The 27,914-nt window shown below is 37.0% G+C and overlaps 1 protein-coding gene across 7 annotated transcripts in view; it reads left to right on the forward strand.

Annotated features, from left to right (window-relative positions):
- The first annotated feature begins 8,294 nt into the window (after positions 1-8,294).
- PIP5K59B (Phosphatidylinositol 4-phosphate 5-kinase 59B) overlaps positions 8,295-27,914 on the forward strand; it is a 75,625-nt gene continuing 56,005 nt past the window's right edge. For 6 of the 7 annotated variants that reach the window (XM_089094688.1, XM_089094691.1, XM_089094690.1 and 3 more), the window contains exons 1-2: positions 8,295-8,323; positions 24,720-24,813. In XM_089094688.1, coding sequence (XP_088950814.1) covers positions 8,300-8,323; positions 24,720-24,813 — 118 coding nt within the window. In that variant the 5' untranslated portion in view covers positions 8,295-8,299. Of the gene's footprint in view, positions 8,324-8,397; positions 8,526-24,719; positions 24,814-27,914 lie in introns of those variants that run through there. The other variant, XM_089094689.1, reaches the window with a different exon arrangement.

The raw sequence follows: 27,914 nt of genomic DNA on the forward strand, positions 1-27,914 counted from the left end.
GGAAAGGTTTACCAATTTTATACGAAAAAATTGATGTAAAACTAACCGAGTTCTTATCTCTTCTCTCCGCAAAAAAATGTAATTAGTATTTTTAAATTAACACACTAACTAAATTCTGATAAAATAAATATAACGAAGTGAAAAAAAAATGATAAACCATCCAGTGTCGGGTCCAGAGATGGGGGGCAAGGCGCGCCCCCCTAATGTAGTCTAAAGTAGTGTAATTTACCTAATTAACGCAAGTTTGCTTTAATTAAACTTGCTCCTAACGTAACTTTATCATATCAACCTATTTTGCACCCCCCCTAAAAAAATCCTGGATCCGCCCCTGAAACCATCAGATCTATTCCACCAGTTATTAGAAGAAAAAAAATCCTTATGTTCACAAATTTCATCAACCCCCCGCCCTCTTTTTTAGAAATCCTACATGGGCCAATCAGTCAAGTCCACTGCATATAAATAATAGATTAAGTCATAATTTGTATATAAATTAAGTCATACCCGTGAGATGGGACAGTTGCAAACCCCTTGGCCGGCTCACCAAGTTTTTTCTGCTTTCGCAATTACGAATAATACAATTTCGAACCATTTCTCATTGATTGACGCATGGACACTAACCCGCTAATGCATGAAGAAGTGGGAGGAGCTTTTTGTTCGCGCCGAGAATGAAGAGCCAGAAATTATCTGTGGTAAAGTTACTGCTAATTATATATACAGCGGTTGAAAGTGATTGGATAGCGACTAACACCCCTCTCAAGCCCACCAATTTCCAAAACACAACCAATCAAAATTTTGAGATATCCATTTTGTTCAACGTAAATGAACGTTCTGGAAATTAGGTCTTTTAGGATGATAACCCCCTCAGAGCCCTCAGTGCAAGGGTTGTACGTTATGCCCTGGGGGTATATAAGGTTTATATAGAAAGTTGTTGTATAAATCTTAGGCAGCGCGATCACGCTGCCTAAGTAAAGAACGGGGACACTCGAGAACGAGACAAGAAACAGGGACTAAGTAAAGAGGAGGAAACTCCCCCACTACCCTCAGAGTAAAGGTTTTAAGTTATGCCCTGGGGGCATATAAGAACGTTGTTGGCAAAATTTATTATTTATTAATTTTTTCCTTTAGAGCAAGGCACTTCGTATCGAAGAAGTTGTCGTAGAAACTTTGAAAAGGGCTCATTTAATTGGAAATTGCAGTGGCTTGTTCCACTTTTTCATAGTCGAAAGTGATTGGAAGGTGACTAACACCCCTTCCACGCCCACCATTTCCCGAAACACATCCAATCAAAATTTCCAGATAGTCATTTTTTTCAGCGTAGTTGATTTTCAGAGAGAAATTATGTTTTTGACGACAGTCCCCCACAGCCCTTAGGACAAGGGTTGTAAGTTATGCCCTGGGGGTATATAAGGTTTTTTATAGAATGTATTGTCGTAGAAACTTCAAAAAAGGCTCATTCGATTGGAAATTCAAAGGGCTAGTGCCCTTTTTAATAGTCGAAAGTGATTGAAAGGCAACTAGCACCCTTTCCACGCCCAGAGAGCAACTAACCCGCCTCTCACGCCCATCTTTTCCCCAAACACATCTAATAAAACTTTGAGATAGCCATTTTATTCAACGTAGTTTTAAGTTCTGGAAATTAGGTCTTTGAGGTTGACAACCCCCCCACACAGCCCTCCGGGCAAGGGTCATAAGTTATGCCCAGGGGGCATATAAGGGTCTTATATAACGTGTTGTCGTAGAAACTTCAAAAAGGGCTAATTCGATTGGAAATTGAAATGGCTAGTGCCCTTTTTAATAGTTGACAGTGATTGGAAAGCAACTGACACCCCTTCCACGCCCACCATTTCCCCAAACACATCCAATAAAGATTTTGTGATAGCCATTTTGTTCCACGCAGTTCAAATTTCAGGAAGTTATACCTTTGAACACGACACTCCCCCCACAGTCTTCAGGGCAAGGGTTATAAGTTATGCCCTGGGGGTATATAAGGTTTTTATTAAAATATTTGTCGTAGAAACTTGAAAATGGGCTCATTCGATTGAAAATTTAAAGAGCTAGTGCCCTTTTTAATAGTTGAAAGTGATTTGAGGGCAACTAACCCCCGTCTCACGCGAATCTTTTCTCCAAACGCATCCAATCAATATTTTAGATAGCCAGTTTATTCAACGTAATTGAAAGTTTTGGAAATTAGGTATTTAAGGATGAAACCCCCCCCTCAAAGCCCTCAGGGCAAGGGTTGTAAGTTATGCCTTGGGGGCATAAAAGGTTTTCATTGAAAGCGTAGAAACTTCAAAAGGGCTCATTCAATTTGAAATTGAAAGGGCTAGTGCCTTTTTTAACATTTGAAAGTGATTGGAGAGTTACTAACGCTCCCTCTTACACCCACCATTTTCCCAAACACATCCAATCAAAATTTTGAGATATCCATTTTTTTTCAACGTAGTTGAAAGTTCTTGAAATTAGGTCTTTTATGATCGTAACCTTCTCAGAGCCCTCAGTGCAACGGTTGTAAGTTATGCACTGGGGGCATATAAAGCTTATATAGAAAGTTGTTATAGAAATTTCAAAAAGGGCTCATATGATTGGAAAGTGAAATTGCCCTTTTTAGTAGTCGAAAGTGAGTGGAGAGTAATTAACATCCCTCTTACGCCCACCATTTCCCCAAAAACAATCAATCATAGTTTAGAGATAGCCATTTTGTTCAACGTAGTTGAAAGTTCTGGAAATTATGTATTTAAGGATGACTAAACCCCCAGAGCCCCAAGGGCAAAGGTTGTAAGTTCTGCACTGGGGGCATATAAGGTCTTTATAGATAGAGTTGTCGTAAAACTTCAAGAGGCTTATTCAATTCGAAATTGATAGGGCTAGTGCCCTTTGTAATAGTCAAAAGTGATTGGAGGGCAACTAACCCCCGTCTTACGCCCACCATTCCTCCAAACACATCTAATCAAAATTTTCAGATAGCCATTTCGTTCAACGTAGTAGAAAGTTCTTGAAATTAGGTCTTTAAGACTGACTTCCCCCCCCCCCACGCACTCAGGGCAAGGGTTGTAAGTTATACCCTGGGGCCATATAAGATTTTTATTGAAAGTTCTGTCGTAGAAACTTCAAAAGGGCTCTTTTGATTGGGGCCATTTTTAATAGTTGAAAGTGATTGGAGAGCGACTACCACCCCTCTCACGCCAACCATTTCCCCAAACAAATCCAATCAAAATTTTGAGATAGTCATTTTGTTTAACGTAGTTGAAAGTTCTGGAAATTCGGTCTTAGAGGAAGACAACCACCCTAACAGACCTTAGGATAAGGGTTGTAATTTATGCCCTGGGGGCATATAATGTGTTTATAGAAAGCGTTGTCGTTTCCAAAAGGGCTCATTCGATTGGATATAGAAAGGCATATTTCCCTTTTTAATAGTCGAAAGTGATTGGAAAGCTTAACATTTTTATAGTAAAGATCGATTTGGGTATAATGCATTATTTGTTGTTGTTGTTGTTTAGACCAGGGCACTTCGTATCGAAGGAGTTGTCGTGGGATCTTCGAAAAGGGCTCATTCGATTGAAACTAGAAAGGGCTGATGCCATTTTTGTCGAAAGTGATTGGAGGACAACTAATCCCCCTTCCACTCCCACCCTTCCACGCCAACCCTCCCATTTGCCCATTATGTTTAAAAACTAAATGTTGTCTTAAGACTAAATCAAAATGCAATGTGATAATGCTAATTCCCAATAAGGCATCTCAGCAGTATCCCAAGAATGACTGAGGGTATTATGTTCAAACTTTCGGGGTTACTTCTGCTCTTAAAATTTAACCAAATCGAATTAGCGTAAGTGTATCCAAGATATCAAAGAAAGTAAACAGTTTTTTTTGCGAATGGTGTCAAGTTTTCCATTTCAGGTCAACTAAAGGATGTATGAAACTAAATTAAACAGTATTATTTGTGTCCAGATTTTTAAAAGGGTGTATATTGTTAAAAATTGCTGAAAATTTTTCTCCAGCATACAAATAGCAGGCCAAACTATAAAGTTTTAAAAAACAAAAAGTTTTGAAGTATTATTTTCGTTTTCCCTGAAAAGACTATGTCAATATAAAACGAACAGAAATTAATTTAAAAAACTTTTTCCACAAAAGTTTTCAAAGAAAAAAAGAGAACTCCATTAAACAAAAAATGAGTAAAAATATTACTATTATTCTCCATGACCACACTGCCTTTTCTATGACGAAATCAATAAGAATTCCGAATAGGGATAGGTCTTTTTATTAGACAGTCAAACGAAAATATAAAACAAAGACTCTAAATATTTCGATGACACAGTCGGTCATCATCATCAGTAGAGTTACTAACTTATCAAAATTAAAACAAACTGCTTTTATACTAAACAAAATAAGCACCTCCGGGTCAAAGCAAGTTACCGGTCCATTGACTTAAAAAGTTCACTAACTGTTCTTGAATTTTTTAATACTGCTTTGAATAAAGGTGGTACAAGTTTCTTCGAAATTGCAGGTCAAAGCAGGTTACCGGTCCATTGACTTAGAAAGTTCACTAGCTGTTCTTCAATCTTGTAATACTGCATTGAATATTCCTCCAATTAAAAATGAAAAAATGCTGAATTTACAGGTGTTAAATTTATCATTTTATTCTTCTAATAGCAAATGAAATGTTGCTGATTCTGAAGTTGGTCTGTCATCCCCATATATACGACGTTACTATTATTCTCCATGACCACACTGCCTTTTCTATGATGAAATCAATAAGAATTCCAAATAGGGATAGGTCCTTTTATTAGACAGTTAAACAAAAATATAAAACAAAGACTCTAAATATTTCGATGACACAGTCGGTCATCATCATCAGTAGAGTCACTAACTTATCAAAATTAAAACAAACTGCTTTTATACTAAACAAAATAATCAAATGAAACTCAGAGAGGAGAGAAACTAACAAAATGAAAAATAAAATCAAAAAGGGTTAAAAAACGAGGATTTTGTCAGCCAGTGGCGAACCATGAAGATGAACAAAATATAAGCAAATATTTCGACAAGGACCTCCGCCAAGTCGTCCTCAGTGCTAAACAAAAAAGAAGACAAAGAGAGAAAAAAAAAACGAAAATCTAACCTTTCGAAGTTTACTTTACAGACAGAACATACACTGAATAAAAACCAGACAACAATCAATGAAAATGAATTTACCAAGATGATTGGGCAAGGATCTTTTGCCTTGCAATAGTTTTAGCTGGTCTACAATTTCGGTTTTCATTAGATATGCAAATAGGTTCTTTTAAGTTATTGGTCTAAGAATGTATTTACAAAATAATCACTTCCGGGTCAAAGCAAGTTACCGGTCCATTGACTTAAACAGTTCACTAACTGTTCTTGAATTTTTTAATACTGCTTTGAATAAAGGTGGTACAAATTTCTTCGAAATTGCAGGTCAAAGCAGGTTACCGGTCCATTGACTTAGAAAGTTCACTAACGGTTCTTGAATCTTGTAATACTGCGTTGAATATTCCTCCAATTAAAAATGAAAAAATGCTGAATTTACAGGTGCTAAATTTATCATTTTATTCTTCTAATAGCAAATGAAATGTTGCTGATTCTGAAGTTGGTCTGTCATCCCCATATATACGACGTTACTATTATTCTCCATGACCACATTGCCTTTTCTATGACGTAATCAATAAGAATTCCAAATAGGGATAGGTCCTTTTAATAGACAATGAAACGTAAATATAAAACAAAGACTCTAAATATTTCGATGACACAGTCGGTCATTGTCGTCAGTAGAGTTACTAACTTATCAAAATTAAAAAAAAATGCTTTTATACTAAACAAAATGATCACTTCCGGGTCAAAGATGATGATGACTGACTGTGTCATCAAAATATTTAGAGTCTTTGTTTTATATTTTCTTCTCATTCTTTAATAAAAGACCTAACCTTACTTGGAATTCTTATTGTTTTTGTCGGAAAAAAGATAGCATGGTTATCGAGTATAATAATAAAATTCTATATATGTGGATTAAAGACAAACTTCAGAATCAGCAATATTTTATTAACTATTAGAAGAATAAAATGATAAATCTAGCACCTTTAAATTCAGCATTTTTTCATTTTTAATTGGAGGAATATTCAACGCAGTATTACAAGATTCAAGAACAGTTAGTGAACTTTCTAAGTCAATGGACCGATAACCTGCTTTGACCTGCAATTTCGAAGAAACTTGTTCCACCTTTATTCAAAGTAGTATTAAAAAATTCAAGAACAGTTAGTGAACTTTTTAAGTCAATGGACCGGTAACTTGCTTTGACCCGGAAGTGATTATTTTTTTTAGTATAAAAGCAGTTTGTTTTAATTTTGATAAGTTAGTAACTCTACTGATGATGATGACCGACTGTGTCATCGAAATATTTAGAGTCTTTGTTTTATATTTTCGTTTCACTGTCTAATAAAAGGACCTATCCCTATTTGGAATTCTTATTGATTTCGTCATAGAAAAGGCATTGTGGTCATGGAGAATAATAGTAACGTCGTATATATGGGGATGACAGACCAACTTCAGAATCAGTAACATTTCATTTGTTATTAGAAGAATAAAATGATAAATTTAGCACCTGTAAATTCAGCATTTTTTCATTTTTAATTGGAGGAATATTCAATGCAGTATTACAAGATTGAAGAACAGTTAGTGAACTTTCTAAGTCAATGGACCGATAACCTGCTTTGACCTACAATTTTAAAGAAACTTGTACCACCTTTATTCAACGCAGTATTAAAAAACTCAAGAACAGTTAGTGAACTTTTTAAGTCAATGGACCGGTAACTTGCTTTGACCCGGAAGTGATTATTTTGTTTAATATAAAAGCAGTTTGTTTTAATTTTGTTAAGTTAATAACTCTACTGATGATGATGACCGACTGTGTCGTCGAAATATTTAGAGTCTTTGTTTTATATTTTCGTTTCACTGTCTAATAAAAGGACCTATCCTTATTTGGAATTCTTATTGATTTTGAGTAAAAATAAAATGAAATAATCTATCAAGCGTGAAACTACCACAAATCAGCATCGATAAATAAATGAAACCCAAAACGAACAGAATTTACAATGAATAACCGAGTCAAAAATTTGCACTTTACTGAAAAAATACAACTGAATTTGCATTGTCAGTTTAATATACATATACTGATATTTAGTAATCAAAATGTTATTATTATTTGATTTATTAAAGTTATAAAAGTAAAAACATTTATATTTGTTCAGTAAAGTGCAGATTTTGTTCTGGCCTTGGGAAGGCATAGGGGTTTTACGGCCAACTTATGTTAATTTCTACTCGTTTTGAGCTTGACTCGGTTATTTATTGTAATTTCTGTTCGTTTCGGGTTTCATTTATTTATCGATACTGATTTGTGGTAGTTTCACGCTTGGTAGATTATTTGATTTTATTTTTGCTCATTTTTTGTTTAATGGAGTTCTTTACTTTTTTTTGAAAAACTTATTTTGTGGAAATTTTTTTTAATTAATTACTATTAAAGAATAAATGAAACCCAAGACGAACAGAAATTAAATAAACAATCATAGCGAAAAGTCTACAACGAGTAATAATATAAATAAATAAATAGATCTTGAATTGAGTAATTCTTAGTTTGAATTAATTTCAATTTAGATTGTTTGTTTAATTTCTGTTTATTTTGAGTTTCATTTATTCTTTAATAGTAATTTCTGGTCGTTTTGAGTTTGAATTTTAACAGGTATTTGTATTTGCTGAGCTTAAGTTTAAAATGGCCTTTACTTTTCTTTGCAAAAACTTATTTCTCGGAAAGTTTTTTTTAGTTAATCATAGGAAAAGCTAACGTCTGGGGATAGGTGGCTCAAGTACCCGGACTTCCCACAACCCATCAATAGAATTAAGAGCTTTAATTGGGATTATTGGTTTTTAAATGATAAGAAGACTTGGTTACAGAGGAGGATGATGAATTCTTGAATATCTGATGATACTTTTTGGAGAATCAAAGGAGTGAAAGGACTAATTGGTAGTTCCTATACCCTGTATGCACAATTTTGGATTTGGAACTGCTTCAATGTAGTGAGGGATCAGACTGACCATAACGGTCAATTCACCTCTTTAGGGGTAGTTTGTAGAATAGTTGTTATGGCTGGTAAGGACAAGTTATGTTTCAAATATCAGTGTCGCTCTTCTAAACGTTCTCTTATACTTTATTTCCATGAAAAAAGACTTTTTATATGGCATCGCTGTCATAGGTATTTCTTTTAATACATATTTTGTTGCCTTAAAAAGGGCACAAAATATGGAAATGCAAGGAATCAACACTGTAAAAATCGATTGTTCAAATACTTTAAAATACAGCTCATAAATTGAACCTATATTTTAATGTACTGCTATAAGCTTGTCCATAAAATTATGAATTTACATCCTAGCTGAATTGAACTCTTAGGTCTTAGCTAAATTAGTTTATCAAATTACTCTGGACTTCTTTTTCTAAAAAAAAACAAAACGCTATTTGTGCTGGAACGGTGAGTTCAAGTAGAAAGAAGTGTAATTTCTAAATCAATTTCTTTTTGGCCTAACGGCACTGCCATGGTCTAGGTCTAGTAATCTGGTAAATTTTTCACAGTTCATATTATTTGACTTACAAATAACCCACCCCTATATATACCAATTTAGGGTAAATATTTGCTCATTAGGGGGGGATGGGGTAAAGTTTAAACTTACTCATTTGTATCAGAAATTAACTGTAGGCCTACTCAAAACCTTTTAAAACTGGGATAAAGTTTAAATTAACATACTAATCAGATAGATAAAAAAAAACATACCACTAGCATCAGAATTTCATCCTGATTCCAAATATGACATTCACTTCCATCACAGATTATTTTCAAAATTACTTCTAAGCTTCTTTAAGTTTCTTAAATTTTCTCTTTTTTATAGAAGTGTCATGGCAGTAATTTGATTTGAAAAACACTAAATTTTAATTTAGTATTTCTCATATCAAATCACTGCTCAACAAGATTTAGTTTATTTCAATCCAAATTGGAGCTTTCAGGAAATTTAGGATGTTTCAAATCAAATTGCCACCATGACATTTCTTAAAAAAAAAAAAAAAAAAAAAAACATTAAAATTGAAGAATCAAAAAGTTTAGAATTAATCTTTAAAATAATTTATGATAGGCCTAGAAATGAGTGTCATATGTAGAATCAGGATGAAATTCTGGTGCTATTGGTATGTTTTTTTTTATCTATCTGATTAGGCTAGTGTGTTAATATAAACCTTATCCATAAATTGTACTAAACTGTCTCAAAATGTACACCCCCCTGATGGTCTCAAATAGGCTATAGCCATAGGATATATACAAAATAAAAAACATTAAAGCATTAAAATTCTTAGGCTAATTTAAACCATAGAAAATATTTCTATTATTCAAAATTGTCTTTTGTCAATAATTAGCATAATGTCCATATTGAATAGGCCTGCAATATATAAAATCACTTAGATTTTGGTACATATCTCACGCCAAAGCCCAAAACACTGCCTTTCATGACCCCCGAGATACGCAAGGAAAGAAACAGGAGGGGACAGTACTGGAGAAAGTACAATAAAGGAGGGAAGGAAGAACACTACCAAAAGTTTGCAAGAGCTCAAAACAAACTAAGAAGCCTAACTAAACAACTTTACGCATGGTACAAGTCCAAGCTAGCTGATGATAGTAAGAATAACCCAAAGAAGTTCTGGAAGTACGTATCAAGTAAGGACCACAGCAGACGGTCAGTAAAAGCACTCAGCACAGATGATTGCAAGGAAGTGACCAACTTGAAGGACATCACCGAACTCCTCAACAGGCAGTTTGCGTCGGTTTTCACCAATGAACCAGATGGTCCTCTTCCTCATAGCCCATCATACAACATCCCTAACCCGATGCCACCTATTCTACTCTCCCCCCCCCTGTTGTCCAAAAGCGACTTGAAGCGCTAGATGTCAATAAGTCCGCCGGTCGTGATAACTTGCACCCAAGACTATTGAAGGAGCTTGCCAAAGAAATTGCACAACCACTATGCAATATATTCCAACTGTCGCTTGACTCAAAAAGGTACCCAAAGACTGGAAGTTGACCCATGTCACCCCAATATTCAAGAAAGGTGACCGCATCAAAGCCTTAAACTACAGACCTCAGCGGTGGCAAAAACCCTTGAGCGGATTGTGAATGCTGATATTTTGACACATCTCTATAATAATAATATACTTTCCCCCAACAAGCATGGCTTTCTGCCAGGAAAATCGGTTGAGACCAATCTCCTTGAGACATACATCATCATAACAGATTACCTAGAAAAAGGAACCCCTGTGGACCTGATTTTGCAGGACCTTGCCAAGGCTTTCGACAACGTACCACACAACCGTCTCAGACTGAAACTTTCAGCAGCAGGTACCCACTCGGACGTGGTCGATTGGATCATGGACTTTCTGACTGGTCAGAGTCAGCAGGTTCGACTCTTCACAACTAATGGCGACAAGGTCTTCTCCGAACCATGTGATGTTGTAAGCAGAGTCCCCCAAGGTACTGTTTTGGGCCCTACCCTATTCCTTATATGCATCAATGATATGATGAACAGAACAGAAAACAACATCACTCTCTATGCCGACAACTCCAAGCTGTTTGGGCCTGCAAACCAACAAAGTCTGCAGTGTGACCTTCATAAAATCCAAATGTGGGCACAAGACTAGCTACTTTAATTCAACACATCAAAGTGCAGTGTCCTTCACTTTGGAAGCAACAACCCCCGTCACCAGTACAACATGTCCAATCCCAATTGCCGCTTGGGATGATGCTGATCCCTTGATGTGCCTGAGTTTGCTTGTTTGCTGTTAATGAGATAAAGCTATCACATTACTTTGAGGTTGTTTTCCTTTTGATCTTTACCCTCTATGGATAGATTTATAGTTAAATTAAATTGAGAGATCTTGTCCATTTCCTAGAACAGGTCTTTCCCTCTGGGTATTTTCGCCAACGCCATCTTTTTTCTGAAGTAGACTGGCACGCCATCTATATCGCCAATTTCAACATCAGTGCGTTCATATTATTAAATTTTACTAATAAGCGAGCAGAAGAGGGGAGTTTCTTGTCGCAAGGGCCGTTGTACCTGCCGGGAGTGTTACTCCCTTAAACTGCGGGGATCAGGTAGCAAGAAACTACGCCTCCCTCGCTTATTAGCTTAAATAGCTCTGTATTCTATAATTAGTAGAATTCGTCAGTCGTGCGCGCAACATCCCATGCTGCTGTGCATAGAGCTTGTTACGTCATGATGTTTGAACAGAGTGAGAATTTGCATTATTCGCCCGTTTTGAATTTCGTTCAGCGAAACAATGAAGAGGGAATAGATGATGAGACTATCAAAAGATTTGGAGCGGAGTTTTTTGATTGCTAAGTGATTTTGATCGCAAAGAAATGGCTGGGCTTGAAGCTGGATCCTGATGCGCTATTTCAGAAGCGAAACGGAACGAAGGCACCATCTAGTCACCTGGGTGATATCTTGGAAATGCTGAGAAAAGGTGATTCAGATTGTTTTACAATTCCGACTTTCGTCATTCGAAGCCCTTCGGAAGTGCCAGTTATCCCGGCTTCGGCTTACTCGGCTTTGCTCTCGAAAGTCAATGAACTGAACTTGCATCTAAAAACTATATCCAATCAGTTCGAGTCTTATTCAGCCAATTTTCCACCGCTACCCCAGCCTGGGGATGCTGCTTCTTCACTATCGAGTAGCCATGCTACAGTGATTGTTTCAAACCTCCCGCAAACAGTTTGCAACCCCAAAAGTCGAAAGGAATTCTTAGACCAATTGTCAGGTCACGAGTCAATTTCCAGTGTCCGCCCACGAGGTGACAAGTTGTATGTCAACATTGAGAAATCTGTTATTTCGGATTTCTGCAATTCAATTAGTGCAGCCGCATCGGGTGCTACCACTAAAACTGTGCTTAAGAGTCACCTTGGGATTGCTAGAGGTATCCCTGAGGATTTTGACATTGCTGGACTAAATTCGTACCCTGGTGTGACTGAAGCCACTCGTTTCGGCTCTTCACAAACAATTAAGCTAGAGTTTTCGGATACATTCGCAAAAGGCAATGCCATCAAGAACGGCCTGAAAATAGGTTACGAAATATTCCGTGTGTACGATTTCATCAGTGTACCCCGTTGCTGCTTCAAATGCCGATCCCCAGATCACATGATGAAGGATTGCACCAGTCCTGTTGAGAAATGTGCTCGTTGTGCCGGTAATCATACTGCCACTAAGGAAACGCCTTGCCAAAATAGCCCCAAATGTGCGAACTGCAACGGTGATCATACATCCTTTAGTTTGAAATGTCCAGTGCTCAAGTCTCGCGTTTCGAGTAGTGCCCGAAAATGATGCAGTCCCTTTCAGCTGTCTCGTACAACATAAATGGTACCAGAAGAAAAGAGCATGTTATTGACGAACTTGCATGTAACTATGACATTGTCTGTTTGCAAGAACACTTATTATCGTCGGCTAATACAAACCTGCTAAAAAGAAGTGCTAATCACGTCGTTTTCGTATCGGCGGCACGAACTACTTTCGGACGGCCGTCGGGTGGGCTTGCTTGTATACTGAACCGAAATAGTGTTGCTTGCTACTCGCCTGTGCTTTTTCACAGTGATCCTAACATTTTGGCCGTGCGGATTAACGATTTAGTGATCGTAAATGTTTACTTGCCTTGTGACAGAAAATCGGTTCAGTCTCTTAACAGATTCGCTAAGACTTGCAGTGTATTACAGAAACTTTTGGAATCCGTCTCAAATCAAGGTTATCGTTTTTTGATCGCCGGAGACTTTAACGCTGACCTGCTGTCATCGAATATTCGCTCAGATTTGATATTTGATTCGCTGCCGCAGTTTAAGCTGGTGGAAAAAACTTGTATATATTCTTATCTTCATCATTCCGGTAGTCAAAGTAATATTGATCATGTTGTTTGTTCTCCGGGCCTACCCGTTTCTACTGTAACTGTTCATGAAGATCATTGCGATTTAGATCACCTACCGATTTCGTTTGTTTTTCAAATACCGATTTGTACTAATCGTAATGCTTTACAAGCAGGACGAAGATGGGTTTTCCGTCGAAATTGGAATAAGATAAATTTATCGCTGTATATTTCTACGCTAGCTATGCTACTTGCTACAATTCAAGTTCCTTTCCACCTTCTACAGCTTAGTTGTAAGTCTTCAAATGATAAAAATACTCTAAATGATTATTATCTAAAATTAGTATCTTGCCTTAAAACAGCTGAATTGACCGCTGTACCACGGGAGCGAGTCAGGCGAAACACGCGTAAACCGGAGTGGTCGTGGGATCCTGAATTGAAATCGATTAAAAATAAAGCAAAGTTTTGGTTGCGGATTTGGGTTTCTTGTGGTCGTCCGTCTGAAGGGGTTATTCATCAAATAAAGCAAAAGACAAAATTAGAATATAAAAAATACCTGCGCTCGACTAAATCAAAAATATCGAATTTCCCGTTAAGTAAATCTGATTGGCAAAAGGTAATTAATTCTGAAAAACTTGATGATTCTTTTGCTACAAGCCCGATTAGTGCCGGTGGATGGCATAGTTATTACAGTAAAGTTTTTAGTTCAGTGAATTATCATGTCCATTCGGTTTTTTCGAAACTTCTCATTGCCGCACTTCCCGTATCGCTGAGCCAAACTCAGATTTTGTCTGTTGAGCTCTCTGTGGTTCAGCAGGCAGTAAAAAGGTTGAAATCAAATTCCCTCGATTGTGATGGCATTTCTGCCAACCATTTAAAAGTTGATTGCCCACTTCTTTTTCAACACCTGCAGTTGCTTTTTCAAATGTGCTTGTGTGCGTCTGCGGTACCGGATAGCTTCCTATGTGGGTCTGTAACATCAATTCTTAAAAGAGGAAAACCTCCTAGCGATTGCTCGTCGTATCGGCCAATAACTGTGTCATGCAATCTCAGTAAAGTTTTTGAATATGTTCTTCTTCCGTCCATATCGAGTGCACAGTTTGGCGAAAATCAGCTAGGATTTTCGTCTGGGGTGGGGTGCCAGCAAGCCCATCGGGTTCTAATTAATCTTCTTATCGATGCGACAAAAAAGGGATATGAGCTCCATCTTTGCGCCTTGGACCTTTCCAAGGCTTTTGACAGCGTCGTCCACTCACAAGCTCTGTTTTCCCTTTTTAGTCATGGCATTAATCTTTCTCTGGTTTCTCTCCTTCGTTATTGGTATGCCAATTCTTTTCTACGAATAAAAGCTGAAGGGGTTATTTCCGATTCTAAAATTCCGGTTCGGCGTGGTGTCAGACAAGGTGCTGTCCTTTCCCCTTCTATCTTTAAACTTTGCATTTCTTCTGTTTTATCTTCTATCCCAACCACTTGTATTTTTCAGGCGATTAATCTTTCTTACATAGCGTATGCTGATGATATACTTCTAATTAGTAGGACTAGAAAAGGTCTTTCTGTTTCTGTATCTACAGTTGCAACAAACATTAGTAAGATTGGTCTATCACTGAATTTCTCTAAATGTGAATATCTTTCTTTTAATAGTAATTGTAACTCTCCTTTAGATTGAGCTTCTTTTTCTGTACCATGTGTTTCTTCTTTTCGGTGGTTGGGTATAAACATTGCTAAAAATCTTAAATCTCTCCGAGAACAAGCCGTGGCGAATTGTAAGAAAAAGATCCAAGTATCTTATTCCAAAATTGTTGCCAATCGGGGGAAATACAGTAGGAAGACCCTTGCTAAATTGTATTCTGTTTTTACTGATCATTCAATTTTGTTCCTTTCTGGTGTTTATCCCATTCTTGGGCGAAAAAATACCCGGTCATTACGTTCTTATTATTTTCGGTTCTCGCGTTTTCTACTGTATTTGCCTCCATGGTACCGGAACCGTAACCTTGTTTCAGTTTTTGGGCTTCCAGATATAACTGAAAATCTAGTTGAGCTTGCTGACAAACTCCCCCAGACAGTGAAGGCTCTCCCAGCTCATCATGGGTTTGTACGCCTCCTTCATTGATTTAGTGTCTTTGCTGTATATTTAGTCGATTTGTATGTATTTTTTCTTTTCTTTTATTTATACTCCGCTTTTGTTACCTTAGCGGGTTAAAAATAAATTATTATTATTATTATTTGGATTCAAATAATGGACAACAAGAAGGAAAGTCATATTTTACCCATTTAAGGTCATATTTGCTCCATAAAGGCATCCTATGTCTTTATCTATGTCTGTTGTTTCGTTTATTAGTTTATCTATGTCTTTTGTTTATGTTGTTGTCTAGGATGTTGAATATGATGTTGTCTCTGTTAATATTTATCTATGTTGTGTTCTGTTTTTGTTGTTACTGTAATGTATATCAGATGAAAATGTTAAGAATGTTTTTTAGATGGTTCACATTTGTTAAAAAGAGCCCTTAGGGGCTGGGGGGGTGGTAGAAAGGTAACAGAACAATCAAATAATTTAGAATATATAAAAAATAGCAAGGAGCCTTTAGGATTCATTTATAGATTTAAGGAGGGACCCAAGGCCTCTTGTGAGTACTCTTGATCAGATTTGATAACAAGAAATTTTTTAGAGAAGAGGAAAGGGGACATTTTCTTGGGACAAAATTTAGATAAAAAAAAAAAAAACGTCCGTAACTTGTATGGAGAAAATAACATATAATTTCATATTTTGTACTGTATTTGCCCCTGTGGTACTGGAACTGTAACCCTGTCTCAGTTTTTGGGCTTCCAGATATAATTGAAAAGCTTGTTGGGCTTGGTGAAAATTTCCCCCAGACAGTGAAGGCTCTCCCAGCTCATCATGGGTTTGTCCGCCTCCGTCTTTAATTTCGTGCTTTTACTGTGTATTTGCTGTGCTTTTACTGCGTATTTAGTGTTTTATTGTGTATTACTGTGTATTTAGTCGCTTTGTATGCATTTTTTGTTCTTTCTTATATCTATACTCCGCTTTTGTTAATTTAGCGGGTTAAAAATAAATTATTATTATTATTATTACTGGCTAGCTTAGTACTAAAGACAAGTCCCGAAGAAAGAGATCTAGGAGTGCTGATAGATGAACAACTGAAGTTCCACGGCCACTGGCAACAAGCAGTTTCAAAAGCAAATTCAAGCCTTGGTCTCCTCAAACGCACTATAACCAGCTGCTCACGTACAGTCTTTTAAGGCTCTATAAGGCTATAGTTAGATCTGTTTTGGATTTTGGTATGTGTCTCACCTCCCCTTCTTATAAGAATGATACCAGTCTAATCAAAGGAGTTCAGAGACATGCCACGAAGTGCATAGCTGGCCTACAAGATCTCCTGTACAACAAGAGACTGGAACGCATGCAGCTGCCAACACTTGTCTTCAGATGCCACCGTGGTGATATGATGCTGACCTACAAGTATAACGCACAACCAAATAACCCCCTCTTTACCAAACATTCAAGTCAGCACCATACAAGAGGACACTCACATAAGCTGTCAAAACACGAATGCGGCAATACTTCTTCTCCAAGCATGTTGTCAACAATTGGAATAGCCTTCAAGCTGAAACGGCAACTTCACCTACGGCTGTGTCCTTCAAGTCCAGACTTGACAAGGAATGGAATAACAAGTCATGGAAATATGAGTGGGACTGTCTGTCCCACTCAACTACTGACTGATGTCAACTTTATCATAATGAGTGTCTTGCTAGGAGGCTGATGCTGCTTGTCATACCCAACCATCTTGCGTACTCAATCCAAAGTTGCTGTTGTGTGGTGGTGTCAGCTCTATACCACTGAGAATGGTCTTTACGGGCCATACCTACCTTGTGGCCACCACTACCAAGTGGGCTTAAATTGCATCTCTCAAGCAGACCTCTCCTATGGCGTGTCACTGGGCCCTAACACAGTGACAAATTTTTGCCATCATTGACCCGGAGCATAACATCCAGTATGGACCTTAATTTGCTCCAAAGTGCGAATTAAGGTAATTAAGGTAATATAACTTTACCTTAAATTGCACTTGCTAGCAATATGGACAAGTCTAGTGTATGCCAGTTAGTGATGATTGGGCTATAGGACATCAGCTTCATCCATGGGCATAGGGAGGGGGAAAGGGCAGGGGGGCAGATGCCCCCCCCCCTAGACCTTCAAATTTACATTAAATATGGCTGAAAAAGCAGATGGTTTGGAAAAAGCAGTTGATAAAACTCCATCACACTCTTGACTCCCCCCTTGACAATATGCTGCCTACGTCCATGGCTTCATCCCAATGAGTGAGCCATGGTTTGGTCTCCCATTTCTTATCAAGATTTGCTTTGAAACTTTCAATGGATAGTGAACTCACTGTCATTTTTCTCAGATTGTTCCAAAGGCCTATGATGCAGTTGGAAAAGAAATGGTTCCTCTTCCTTGTATTAGCATGCTTCTGAAAAAGCTTCACTGAATGACCCTTGGTTCTTGATGATAGGGCAGGCTGGAATAAGTCTTTGTCATCAGACTGAAGCAGTTTGTAAGTCATTATCATATCACCTCTTTGCTGATGGTATGTTAGAGTTGGTAGCTTGAGGCACCATAGTTGGCATGCATACTTTTTGTCTTTGAGCCCCATTACACATTTAGATTGCCAGTCTTTGGTCAGATTCAAGAGCCATCTGGTAAGTTTTATTAATTGGTATGGCAACACACTTTCCAAATTCTAATCTTGGGCTCACCAGGCTCCTGTAGAGTTTTGTGATTATTGCTGGGGATCTACTTGACCCCAGATCTCTTTCAGAGGTATTCTCAGAAAGTGGTTGTCTCACATCAGCATTTGCTGACATAGAGTATTGCCATCATGGATTGTTTCTTCTGAAATGGAGAACCTTGCACTTATCTACATTAAATTTGAGCCTCCATATCTTTGCCCCTTTTACCAAAGCTGTCAAGATCTGACTGTATTGAGGTTGCACCTTGCTGAGTTCCTACAGGACCAATGAGCTTTGAGTTGTCAGCATACAGGCTAAGTTTGCCTGTAAGGGTCCTTAGAGTATCATTAATGAATACATTGAAGAGTAGAGGTCCTAAAACTGTTCCTTGAGGAACCCTGCTTAAGACCTTTCTTCCTTTCTTCCCTTTAGGAAAGACATGATCCAGTCCACCACATCATCTTCAATTCCAATTGCCTTCAGTTTCAAATGAAGCCTTCAATGGCAGACTTTATTGAAGGCTTTGGCAAAGTCTAGAAAGACCATATCTACTGGGAGACCCAGGTCAAGGAGCTTGGTTATGTGCTTATACAAGTCAATCAGATTGCTTTCAACTGATCTGCCTGGTCAGAAAACATGTTGTTGTTTTGATAGAAGGTTATTTGTGATGAAGTGTCTAAGAACAGCAGTGTTGACGATACCTTTTAGGATTTTCCCAACAGCAGATGTAATACTGATTGGCTGATAATTGCAAGCTCTGCTCTTGTTGGTCTGTATTTAAGAGCACAGATCTTCATTATCAAAACAATCTGTATTGAAAGAGGATATACCTTCCAAATCCCTTCTGGATGTTTGATGGTATGAAAGCTAAGGGGAAAGATTTTCCTTCCAACCCAGCTGTGATGTAAATGGAGACAGTTCTTCTCGATGGTGACGGTTGCTTGATGGAAAAAATATAATTAATTCTGTTAAGAATACATATCTGTTAGATATTTCAACTATTATGCAAGGGCTCTGAAATGCCACAGCTATTTTGTTTCTACCAGATTTCTACTTCTCTTGATGAATAACAAAGTAGACCAGTGTCTAGGCAGTGACATGCAAAGTTTCTAACTTGTGAATAGGGCCAAATCTGCTATAGATTAAAGCTTGGATTTGAGAAAGACTGATAAAAACAAAAATGTTTGCAAACAACAATGATTGTGCCAGCAGTGCACTGCTGCTGCTATTTTTTGCCCCTGCTGCCACTAACCTTCCCTTATTGGCATGGCAGCATCCTTCAGCCAGGGTGGGGGGGGGTCTGGTGCCCCCTGCCTCCCCCCCATTATGGGTGCCAATTTTCCTCCCCCCACAAGAGATATCCTAAATATACCACTGGCTATAGCATATTTGGTACCATAAGAGGGTGGGGGTGGGGTACAGCATAAGGAAAGCAACCATGATGTTTAAAAAGAGCATAAATTAAGGAATCTAATAGAAGGCTACTAATTTTATTTTAGTATGATGTTTCCTTTAGAAGTGATCATGCACTACAACCTGCCTATTTTTAATTTTGTCAATAGCTCACAAGTGATTTTTCCAACAAAAATTTGACTAATTTTCAGTTCTTTTTTGACAAAATTGACTTGTTGTCTATTTTAATAACCAATTGTGTCTTCTCATAGCTCTCCAGCTATCAGATTGGGAAAATTGTTGCCAATAATTCTTCATCCCCTTATGTCTAAGGCAAACTTCATGTATAAAAAAATTGAGTCCACCTTTTTCTTCTTCTGATCTTGTGGTAAAGTTAAAAGATCTTGATGTGAAAAAATAGGCTTGTTAAACACAGTTTTTTTCACTTGAGACAAAGATAATACCCATCCCATTCTGGGTAATGGTGTTAATAGAACCCCTGTGCTTGTTTATGTATTTGACAGACCACTAACAATTAGGAGGGAGGCTATTAGAACATAAAGCTTTAATTGACAAAGCCATGCAGAGACTTGAGAATTTTGACTCTGTCTTGGCCATTATGTGACAACACAGGTTGTGTCATTTTGTATGGTAACACCTGCATCACTGCAACCATTAAAGCCCTCACACAAGTTTTCAGCAAGGTAATTACAGAGGTATATCCACCAAAAGTTGGCCTTAATTGATCCTCCCCCCCCCTCCCTATTCTTTGGAGAATTTTTTTTTTAATCATAAAGTACAAAAAACTCCCCCCCCACCCAGGACATAGAAAAATACCTTTTTGTATCATCATTTAAAAAAATATATTGTCCCTTTCACTGCATATTGTGAATTAGCACCAGTTTTTGCCTGTCTCAGACCCCTAGCTTTTAAATCTCACCCATAGAGTATATGTGTTTTGTAAACATGTTTTTTTTCTTAAATGGAAAAGAAACTTTGTCAACCCCCATTCTGATTGTTACAGAGTTTTGGTTCAAAAATACTACTCATGTCCAAAAACAATCAATTCCACAACATAGTAAAACCACAAAATTGCTGGAAAACCACATTACCACAACAACAATTCCATAATTACTGGAAAACCTCATTAAAAAGAAAATACAATGCTTAGTTTAGAAATAACTAACAAAAGCCACAGTATGCTAATTTTGTATAGTGAGTAAAAAATAATGGTCTACAAGTTAAATTCTTATTGGTCTTCACTTATTCAAAGATAGTTGCTTTTTATTCTGTTTGCCAGGCTTATGATTTCATGTAAGGGTTTCAGATCAAATACTTTAAGTCAGTATTGATGATTGCTTGCAAATAAACTCAACCAGCAATTAAAAGAAAAGCTATAAGAACAAGATCCATGAGATAGAACAGATGCAAATTTGCATTTTGAGAAAAAACACCAGCTTTCAAGTTACATTACTCTTGTTTTTCATCTATGCAAAGTTAGCTGTATATATTTTTTTTACCAGTTTTCTGATTTTATGATGATGTTTGAAATGGCACTTTAGGCCACTATTTATCTTTGCTTGCAAATAGACTTATCCAACACTCAAAAGAAAAACAATTCCCTGGCATCCATACAAAGTCTTTCTGTCATTATTGATATAATATTTAGATTATACCTTAGGGGAACCTATCAATCATTATTTTGCTCCAAAGTGTGAATTGAAGTAATTAATTAATTAAGGTAATTAGCTAAATCCCAAAGTTCATTTTGCTGGAATTAAATGTCATGATTTTTGGTCTAAATACACAGATTTTGTACTTCTTAGCATTGCAAAAATCTTGCAAGTCCTTTGGGGACCTTGAGGTGGAAATGTATGCTCCCCCTTTTTGAAAATTCATTTTATCCTTCCCCTTTTTGGAATCTTGTAAGTCCTTTGGGGACCTTGAGGTGGAAATTCATTTTATGATCCCCCTTTTTGAAAATTTATTTTATTCTCCCCCTTTTTGAAATCTTGCAAGTCCTTCGGGGACCTTGAGGTGGAAATTCATTTTATGATCCCCCTTTTTGAAAATTTATTTTATTCTCCCCCTTTTTGAAATCTTGCAAGTCCTTCGGGGACCTTGAGGTGGAAATTCATTTTATGCTCCCCCTTTTTGAAAATTCATTTTTTTTTTGTATTGTAATTATGCAGTGCAATGAAAACAAATAAGCCAAACTCCTTTCTGGCTCTTTAGGGGAGAGTGGTTTATGCTGGGACGGATTTCGGAGAACCTACAAAATGTATGGTTAACATTGGAGTAGAACAATGGTTTATGGCACAAATGAAAGCCCCAGGACTGCAGCATAAACTGTGATTTTTCCAGATTTTTATTTTTCATAGCTAGAAGGAAAAAAAGGGGGGGGGGTGTCCCTACTTATACCATTTGTCCCACTAAATACCAGGGGTGGTATATCTTGGGAAACGAGGTGGTATACTCAGGGACATAGTAAAAAGATTCATGTATTGGTAGAAAACTTTGACTATTCGTCATATAAAAACTATATTAAAACTTTTACTTCAAAAGTAAAATATCTTAGGCACAAGACAAGAGTACCATTCAGTAGACAAAAAGTATGATGCTGCTCTGGAAGCTGTACTGGGTGCTGGAGTAGGAGGTGACAACTTTTTCAAAATGTCTTCTCTTGGAAAAAATATTGAGTCTTCTCGATCTAGCCACTTCCACTTTCTTAGACCGGCCATGCACATGACACTCACTCTGACACTGTTCTCGTTTTTTTCTTGGACAGACCCAGGAAAATACTCTCCTTCGTAAACAACTTTAACAAAATCTCCTGTAGAGACACTGTGAAAGACCTCTTCCTCACTTTCATCTTCCAATTCACCTAGTTTCATTGAGTCATCACTGTCATCATCAAGAATCATTTTTTCATCATCACTTCCTTCTGAATCCATGAATAGCTTTTTTGTTGTCTGGTCTTTTTTTGCTTTTCCAGTTCTTCCAGCAGTCCCAACTTTTCCTCTAGCCTTACGACCCTGTGCTTTCTTATCTTTTCGTTTGGTTTCTTGTTCTTCAATCTGTCTTTTCACCGGAGTGTCAGTAAGAATATTTGTAGAGCCTTTCTTCCTACCTCTGCCACTCAGTACACGTGGCTTGGCTTTAGTGTATGGCCGAACTTGTTCTGGCATCACAACAACTGAAACGGGTGTAGAGGATTGTTCAGGCCCACTTGGACTGGGGATTTCTGCCAGGTTGTTTCCGGTTTCAACTGAATCCAAAGCACGAGGTACAGGTCTGTCAGTTACAGCAGAGGTTAGACAATCCTTTTCTATAAAGATGCCTGGGTTGTAGGACCATATCCCTGCCTTTTCGAAGCCCCTCATTATGTTGTTTGGTGTGAAAGATATGGGGAGGCTTTGGCCAACAAGAGATACAATCTCGCATATTGTCACAATCTTCCCTGGGATGAATAGCATCCAGTTGTCCACAGCCTTGTTGTATTGGCATTTGAAGGGAAAATACACAAATGTCCAGTGACTGCAACCTGTGGCTGCAGTGAGGTGATATTGTTAGCAAAGTGATATCAGACAATTTCGCAAACTGCACAACTGCATAACAAATGTGGGACTTATGGTTGTCCATTATCAAAAGCTTTGGGTTTTCAGGGGAAGCATGTGAGTAAGTCTTGAAATGTTTGAGACATTCCAGAAACAGTTCTTGGTATGGCCAGCCAGAAGGCAAAGCTCCTCCAGCACAGTTAGCAGGAGCACCAGTCAGCATGCGAGGTTGAAATTTCTGGGAATATAAGGTAGGGGGGATGGTACTGCCTGCTGTCAGAGATGGTTCCAACCATAGTCATAAGGACGTCACACTCAGCTAAGGTTACTTTGCCCACTATTTTCTTACCCTTCTTGGCAAAAACTTTTGGAGGAACAGTGGTGACTGAGGTTTCATCACAGTTGAATATGTTGCTTGCTGTAAATATAATTTTTTTGAATATTGAGTAAGTTTGAAAAAAACTTCTGTATATTTTGGTTGTTAAGGCTTGTGGTATGCCCCAAACTTGTTGTCTCTGGCTTTCTAAGTGAAACCTGTGGGTTTTAAGCCCGAAATCAAGCCAGCCAGTCTATGCCAGCTTCTTTGGAGTCTGTCCAGGCGTCTGGGATAGTCTTGTTGTTTGCAACAGCGTAGTTGTAAGCAAGGGTTCTGGTGTCTTTCCTGGTCAGACCATAGCTCATTCTGCTCGTTTGCAGTAGGTATTGAAAGAGTGATACTTCTTCAGGCGTAAAAATAGTAGCAAATCCAAAGTTTTGGGCACCACTGTTATTTCCTTTTTCGTCATCACTGAGTTTTGAGTACTTTTGGTAATATATGTGAAGGGCTGAGCTTGACACTCCGTGTCTTTCCTCCACTGCCCTAATTTTTAAGCCAGCCTCTAGGTCCACAATAGCTGCTTTAATCATAAATGCTGGTCTAATTTCTTTTCAGCAACCAATTTAGAATATTCCTTCCACTTAGCTCTTCGAAATTGTGGCATGTCTTCTATTCTGATGTCAAAGAGGGAGAGAGAGAGAGAGAGAGAGAGAGAAAAGAACTCTTACTGTATTCTCTGAACTCAATATAAGAACTGAAGATATCTATAAAACCTTGCCCCTAGAACAGCTAAGCCGCCTATGGGCTGTGGGTGGATTCTATTCATAAACATGGTATTTCCAGCCAATCCAAGCCCTCACCGGTTGCAACACCAACTCAAATGAATCAACTTTATTACCCTTTTCTCTCCCCGTCAATTTCTACCAAAATTTACTCACCCATAGAGCTACGCACTTACAATTTGTGACTTTAACTGCTTAGGCAATAAAAGAAAAAGGTGTTACCACTACTAAGAGAAAATTGAAGGTTTTCCACAAAGAAGAAAGTGGTTAATTACAAACCAAAAAAAGAGAAAAGGAAAGAAAATTTATCTTAAAAACAAGAACCAAAGGTTCCAACATGTGGTATATCATTTCCCACTACATACCACTTGTCCTTGTCCCAGAATATACCATGCAACCTCTACTTTCCAATTGTCTCCGATTTTTTTTTTACTATTGCATGTTTTTCCACAAGATGGCCACACAACACGGCCTGATGTTTTAGCTTTCGTTTGCAATCTTACACACATAGTTTCTGCAAACCATTACAAAATAAAACACAAAAACTATTGCCTAAATATTTTTTTGGGGATATAGCTGAAACTTTGAAGTCGATTTTCTCAAAAACGAAAATAGCAACTTCCCAAAATGATAGAACTGTCATGTCCGCCATTGAATGAACTATACTAGGTGACTTTATTGGATTTTTTAAAGAATGCTAGATGGCGGATAAGTACCATGTCCCACCTTATACCCCGTCCCTGCATATACCACTTACCCCTACTAATTAAAAAGTCCATGATGTGGGTGTGTCATTAATTATATCCAAATGTGTCTCTTCTTCTGTGCTGTAGATAATTTTCTTATGTGATAGTTCATTCCATCTCTTCAGAAAACATCTTGTATGACTAACTGTGATGTGTACCTCTATTTAAAGGAATTTTTGAAACATTTAGTGTTTATTGTGAGGTAGAAAGTGGGTAGTTATATTTTTATTTTGTTTTTAGAATGACATGCCTGAAGAAGTTAAATCCAATACTGGAATAGATATTCAATTAGAAGTTAACATCAACAAAACGCCTAAGGATGGTAGTAGTACTGGTAATTATAATATTTTTTTTTTGTCTGTAGGGTGACATTCCTATGTGCAGTTCTAGCCAATGTTCATGTTCTAGAACTGATTATGTTTATATACCATATTAGAAAATAATAATGGGTGATATTAATAATAGTGAAAATACCAAAAAAGCACACAACTATTCTAGTTATTATTTACATGCCTTCACACAAGGGACATGAGGGGGTTAAGGTGTAATAACACACCTTCTCCAAGATCAGTATTAATTAGTTTATAATGATAATTTGGATCTAAAAACGTGCTTATTTGGATTTTATTAAAATACAATTTAAAAGCTACCATTAAAATAGTAAATAATAACAGAATGCATACTTTGGAAAGTCATTACAGGATACTATTTTTCATCAGAAAATTCTGGTTACATACCAAATGTAAAAATTTGTGCCAGGAACGTTATAATTTTCGATATTTGATGTATAAAATTTGTTTTGTCAAAATTTGACAAATAAAAAGAATAAATTATAGCTTTGAAATCAGCAAAAAAAGTTCTGTCCAGATTATATTTTCCCAGCTAGATCATTCAATGTAATTGCAACCATGCCTTAGCATATATGGTTTTGGATTTCTTTAGAAACTTGGTTGGTTTAATCCTTTCATGGGGGTAAGGAACCACAATTTATTTTACTTCTCTATTTTTTTTGGTTTGACATAATTGAGGATAATTAAAGAAGGCTTAAAAATTATACTAATTAGTAAGCATCATTAAATGTTCATATGTGGCTCCAAGGTTTTTTTGTGGTAAAATATGTTGTTAAAAAAATATTGGTTTTTGTTTAAACTGCTTAACAGGTTTATTCTAGAATACAAAAGATTATATTTGGTAGGGCCTATGTATTTACATGATTTTTAACCTTTCTTCTTTTTTTTTGCCTAAATGTACCTGCAGTATCATGCAAAAATCAACTTCAGTTTCTTTGTGAGACACTATTGTTGTATGGATAAAAACTTGGATTCTTGTTATAGAAGTACAACAAAAGCATGAAAAGTGATTTTCAAAGGTTTTGTGTTCTGAAAGGTTGGGTGGAGGTGCCACTTACAATAGGGTTGAAAATTGTTTCTTTGATAAAACTTTCCAAATGTATAATCAAGACAGCAAAACTGCAGAAGTAATTCTTTTACCATCTGTTTGGCCTTGAGAAGTAGAGGTGCTGTTTACACCATCCACAACCATTGTTTGAATGTGAATATTTGGTATATGGATTTACATTAAGACTTCAAACAAACTGAAATTATCTTGTAGCATACATAAGGAGGGCTTAACCCCCCCCCCCTCTCCTTATCTCTGTGCCTGGATTTTAAAATGAAAAATAATTTCTCCATCAAACCCCCTTTCTTCACACTAAGTTCAACTTTTTATCATAATACTTTCATATTAATGCCTAATATTCCCCATTAAAAACTACTGTTTCTACAAGAACAAGAGGATTTTCAGCCCCCTCAGCACCCATATTGTTTGCTAAATCCAAATATATTCCTCCAAATGAAGGGAGGTCATAGGTTAAATCTGCAGTCTCCTTTAGCTGAAGCACTTCTCATGCACATTTCGAGAATTTTGGTGTGAAAATACACCTTTGGGGGTTTTACATATCCCCTAACACCACAAAGGAAAAATAATTGACATCTATAAAATGGTAGAATGTGATATCAATTGTTTGGTCACAATAAAACTGCACTAGAACTTTGAACTTCGGTTCAGACAAGTCCTCTCCCAATCATGCAACAACTGATTTAATGTAAGACCCTCCTTCTCAGGAAAAAAACAAAATGCCTTATTTTGTAGATATCAGTTTTAAACCTTTATTGTGTAGTTGTTGAACATGTTGGATGTCATGTTGTAATCTGCTTAAAAAGCACATCCCTTTTTGGGGGTGTTTGAAATCCTTTTCTAAAATTAGATAAATTTCTGTATGCTAGGAACTTTGTATGAGCAAGTTTAAACTTAATGAATATTACATATTTAGAATCAGAATAAAAGTAAGATTATTTTTATTTATGCATTGTAATCAAAGTCTTCTTTTTAGAGTTCTGGTTTTTATTGACAAAGATTACTCTTTACTTACAGTGTTTGTTTAATTTTTGTTTAACAGTGTTTAGAGAATGATAAGGTCTCTGAAGGTGTGTACCCAGTGAAATATTTCTTGAGAGATTGGGGCAGATCTGAAAGGTTGAAAAATTATTTTAGGGTTATAATCGTCACGTTTTAGATAGGGCTCACGTTTTTCATGCTTTAGATACCCCGTTCCCCTGCAAAAAAGTTCCATCGAGCCCTCTCCCTAATAGCTGATGGGTAAATATATACTACTTAAACTAATTGTAACTAATTGCTAATTAAAAATTAATTATAATTAACTACGGAAGTCTCAAAGGAATCATGTCAATCAATTGAAGCTTAAAAATATTTGTCTGTAGTAAATGTTTATTTTCTATGACTGTATATATCTTTTGGGAGGCATATGCTGCTGTCTGACACTATGACCTCTGCAACTGGGGTTAACAACCATACAAATAGCCTTTTGGTTGTTTTAAATTGATTGACTGTCTCAGAATTTTTACTCAATAGTGTTTTGGCCCTCTTTGATTTAAAACTATTGTGCATACCACAAAAATAGCAGAATCACCACTTTACTATTATGCAATGTATTTTGTTATTTTAAAAGGACACTGAAAATTCAAACTTCCGTTCGAATAAGCTCTTCTCAAATGTTCTATCGCCTCTGGTTCGATACAATCACGCATCCAACATTCCTTATCTTGCAAAAATAAGAACGTTTCGAAATTTTGTACAGTGGTACTTGGAACCTCAACTCTAGGAGTCTCACATATACTGAAAATGATGGCCTAAATTTCATCAAGATTGTCCACCTTTTTTAGCCGGAATTCCCACAAGCCACTACACTAACAAGAAAAAGGTGTTCTAAAAATTTCAAATTGCCGCACATCCAGAGGCGGATCCAGGATTTTTTAGGGGGGGGGGCAAAATAGGTTGATACGATAAACTTGCGTTAGGAGAAAGTTTAATTAACGTAACTTTGCGTTAATTAACTAAATAACACTACTTTAGACT

Source organism: Artemia sp. Qi Xiang Cuo, chromosome 9, assembly GCF_049724085.1.
Source record: "Artemia sp. Qi Xiang Cuo chromosome 9, ASM4972408v1, whole genome shotgun sequence".
Classification (NCBI taxonomy): domain Eukaryota; kingdom Metazoa; phylum Arthropoda; class Branchiopoda; order Anostraca; family Artemiidae; genus Artemia; species Artemia sp. Qi Xiang Cuo.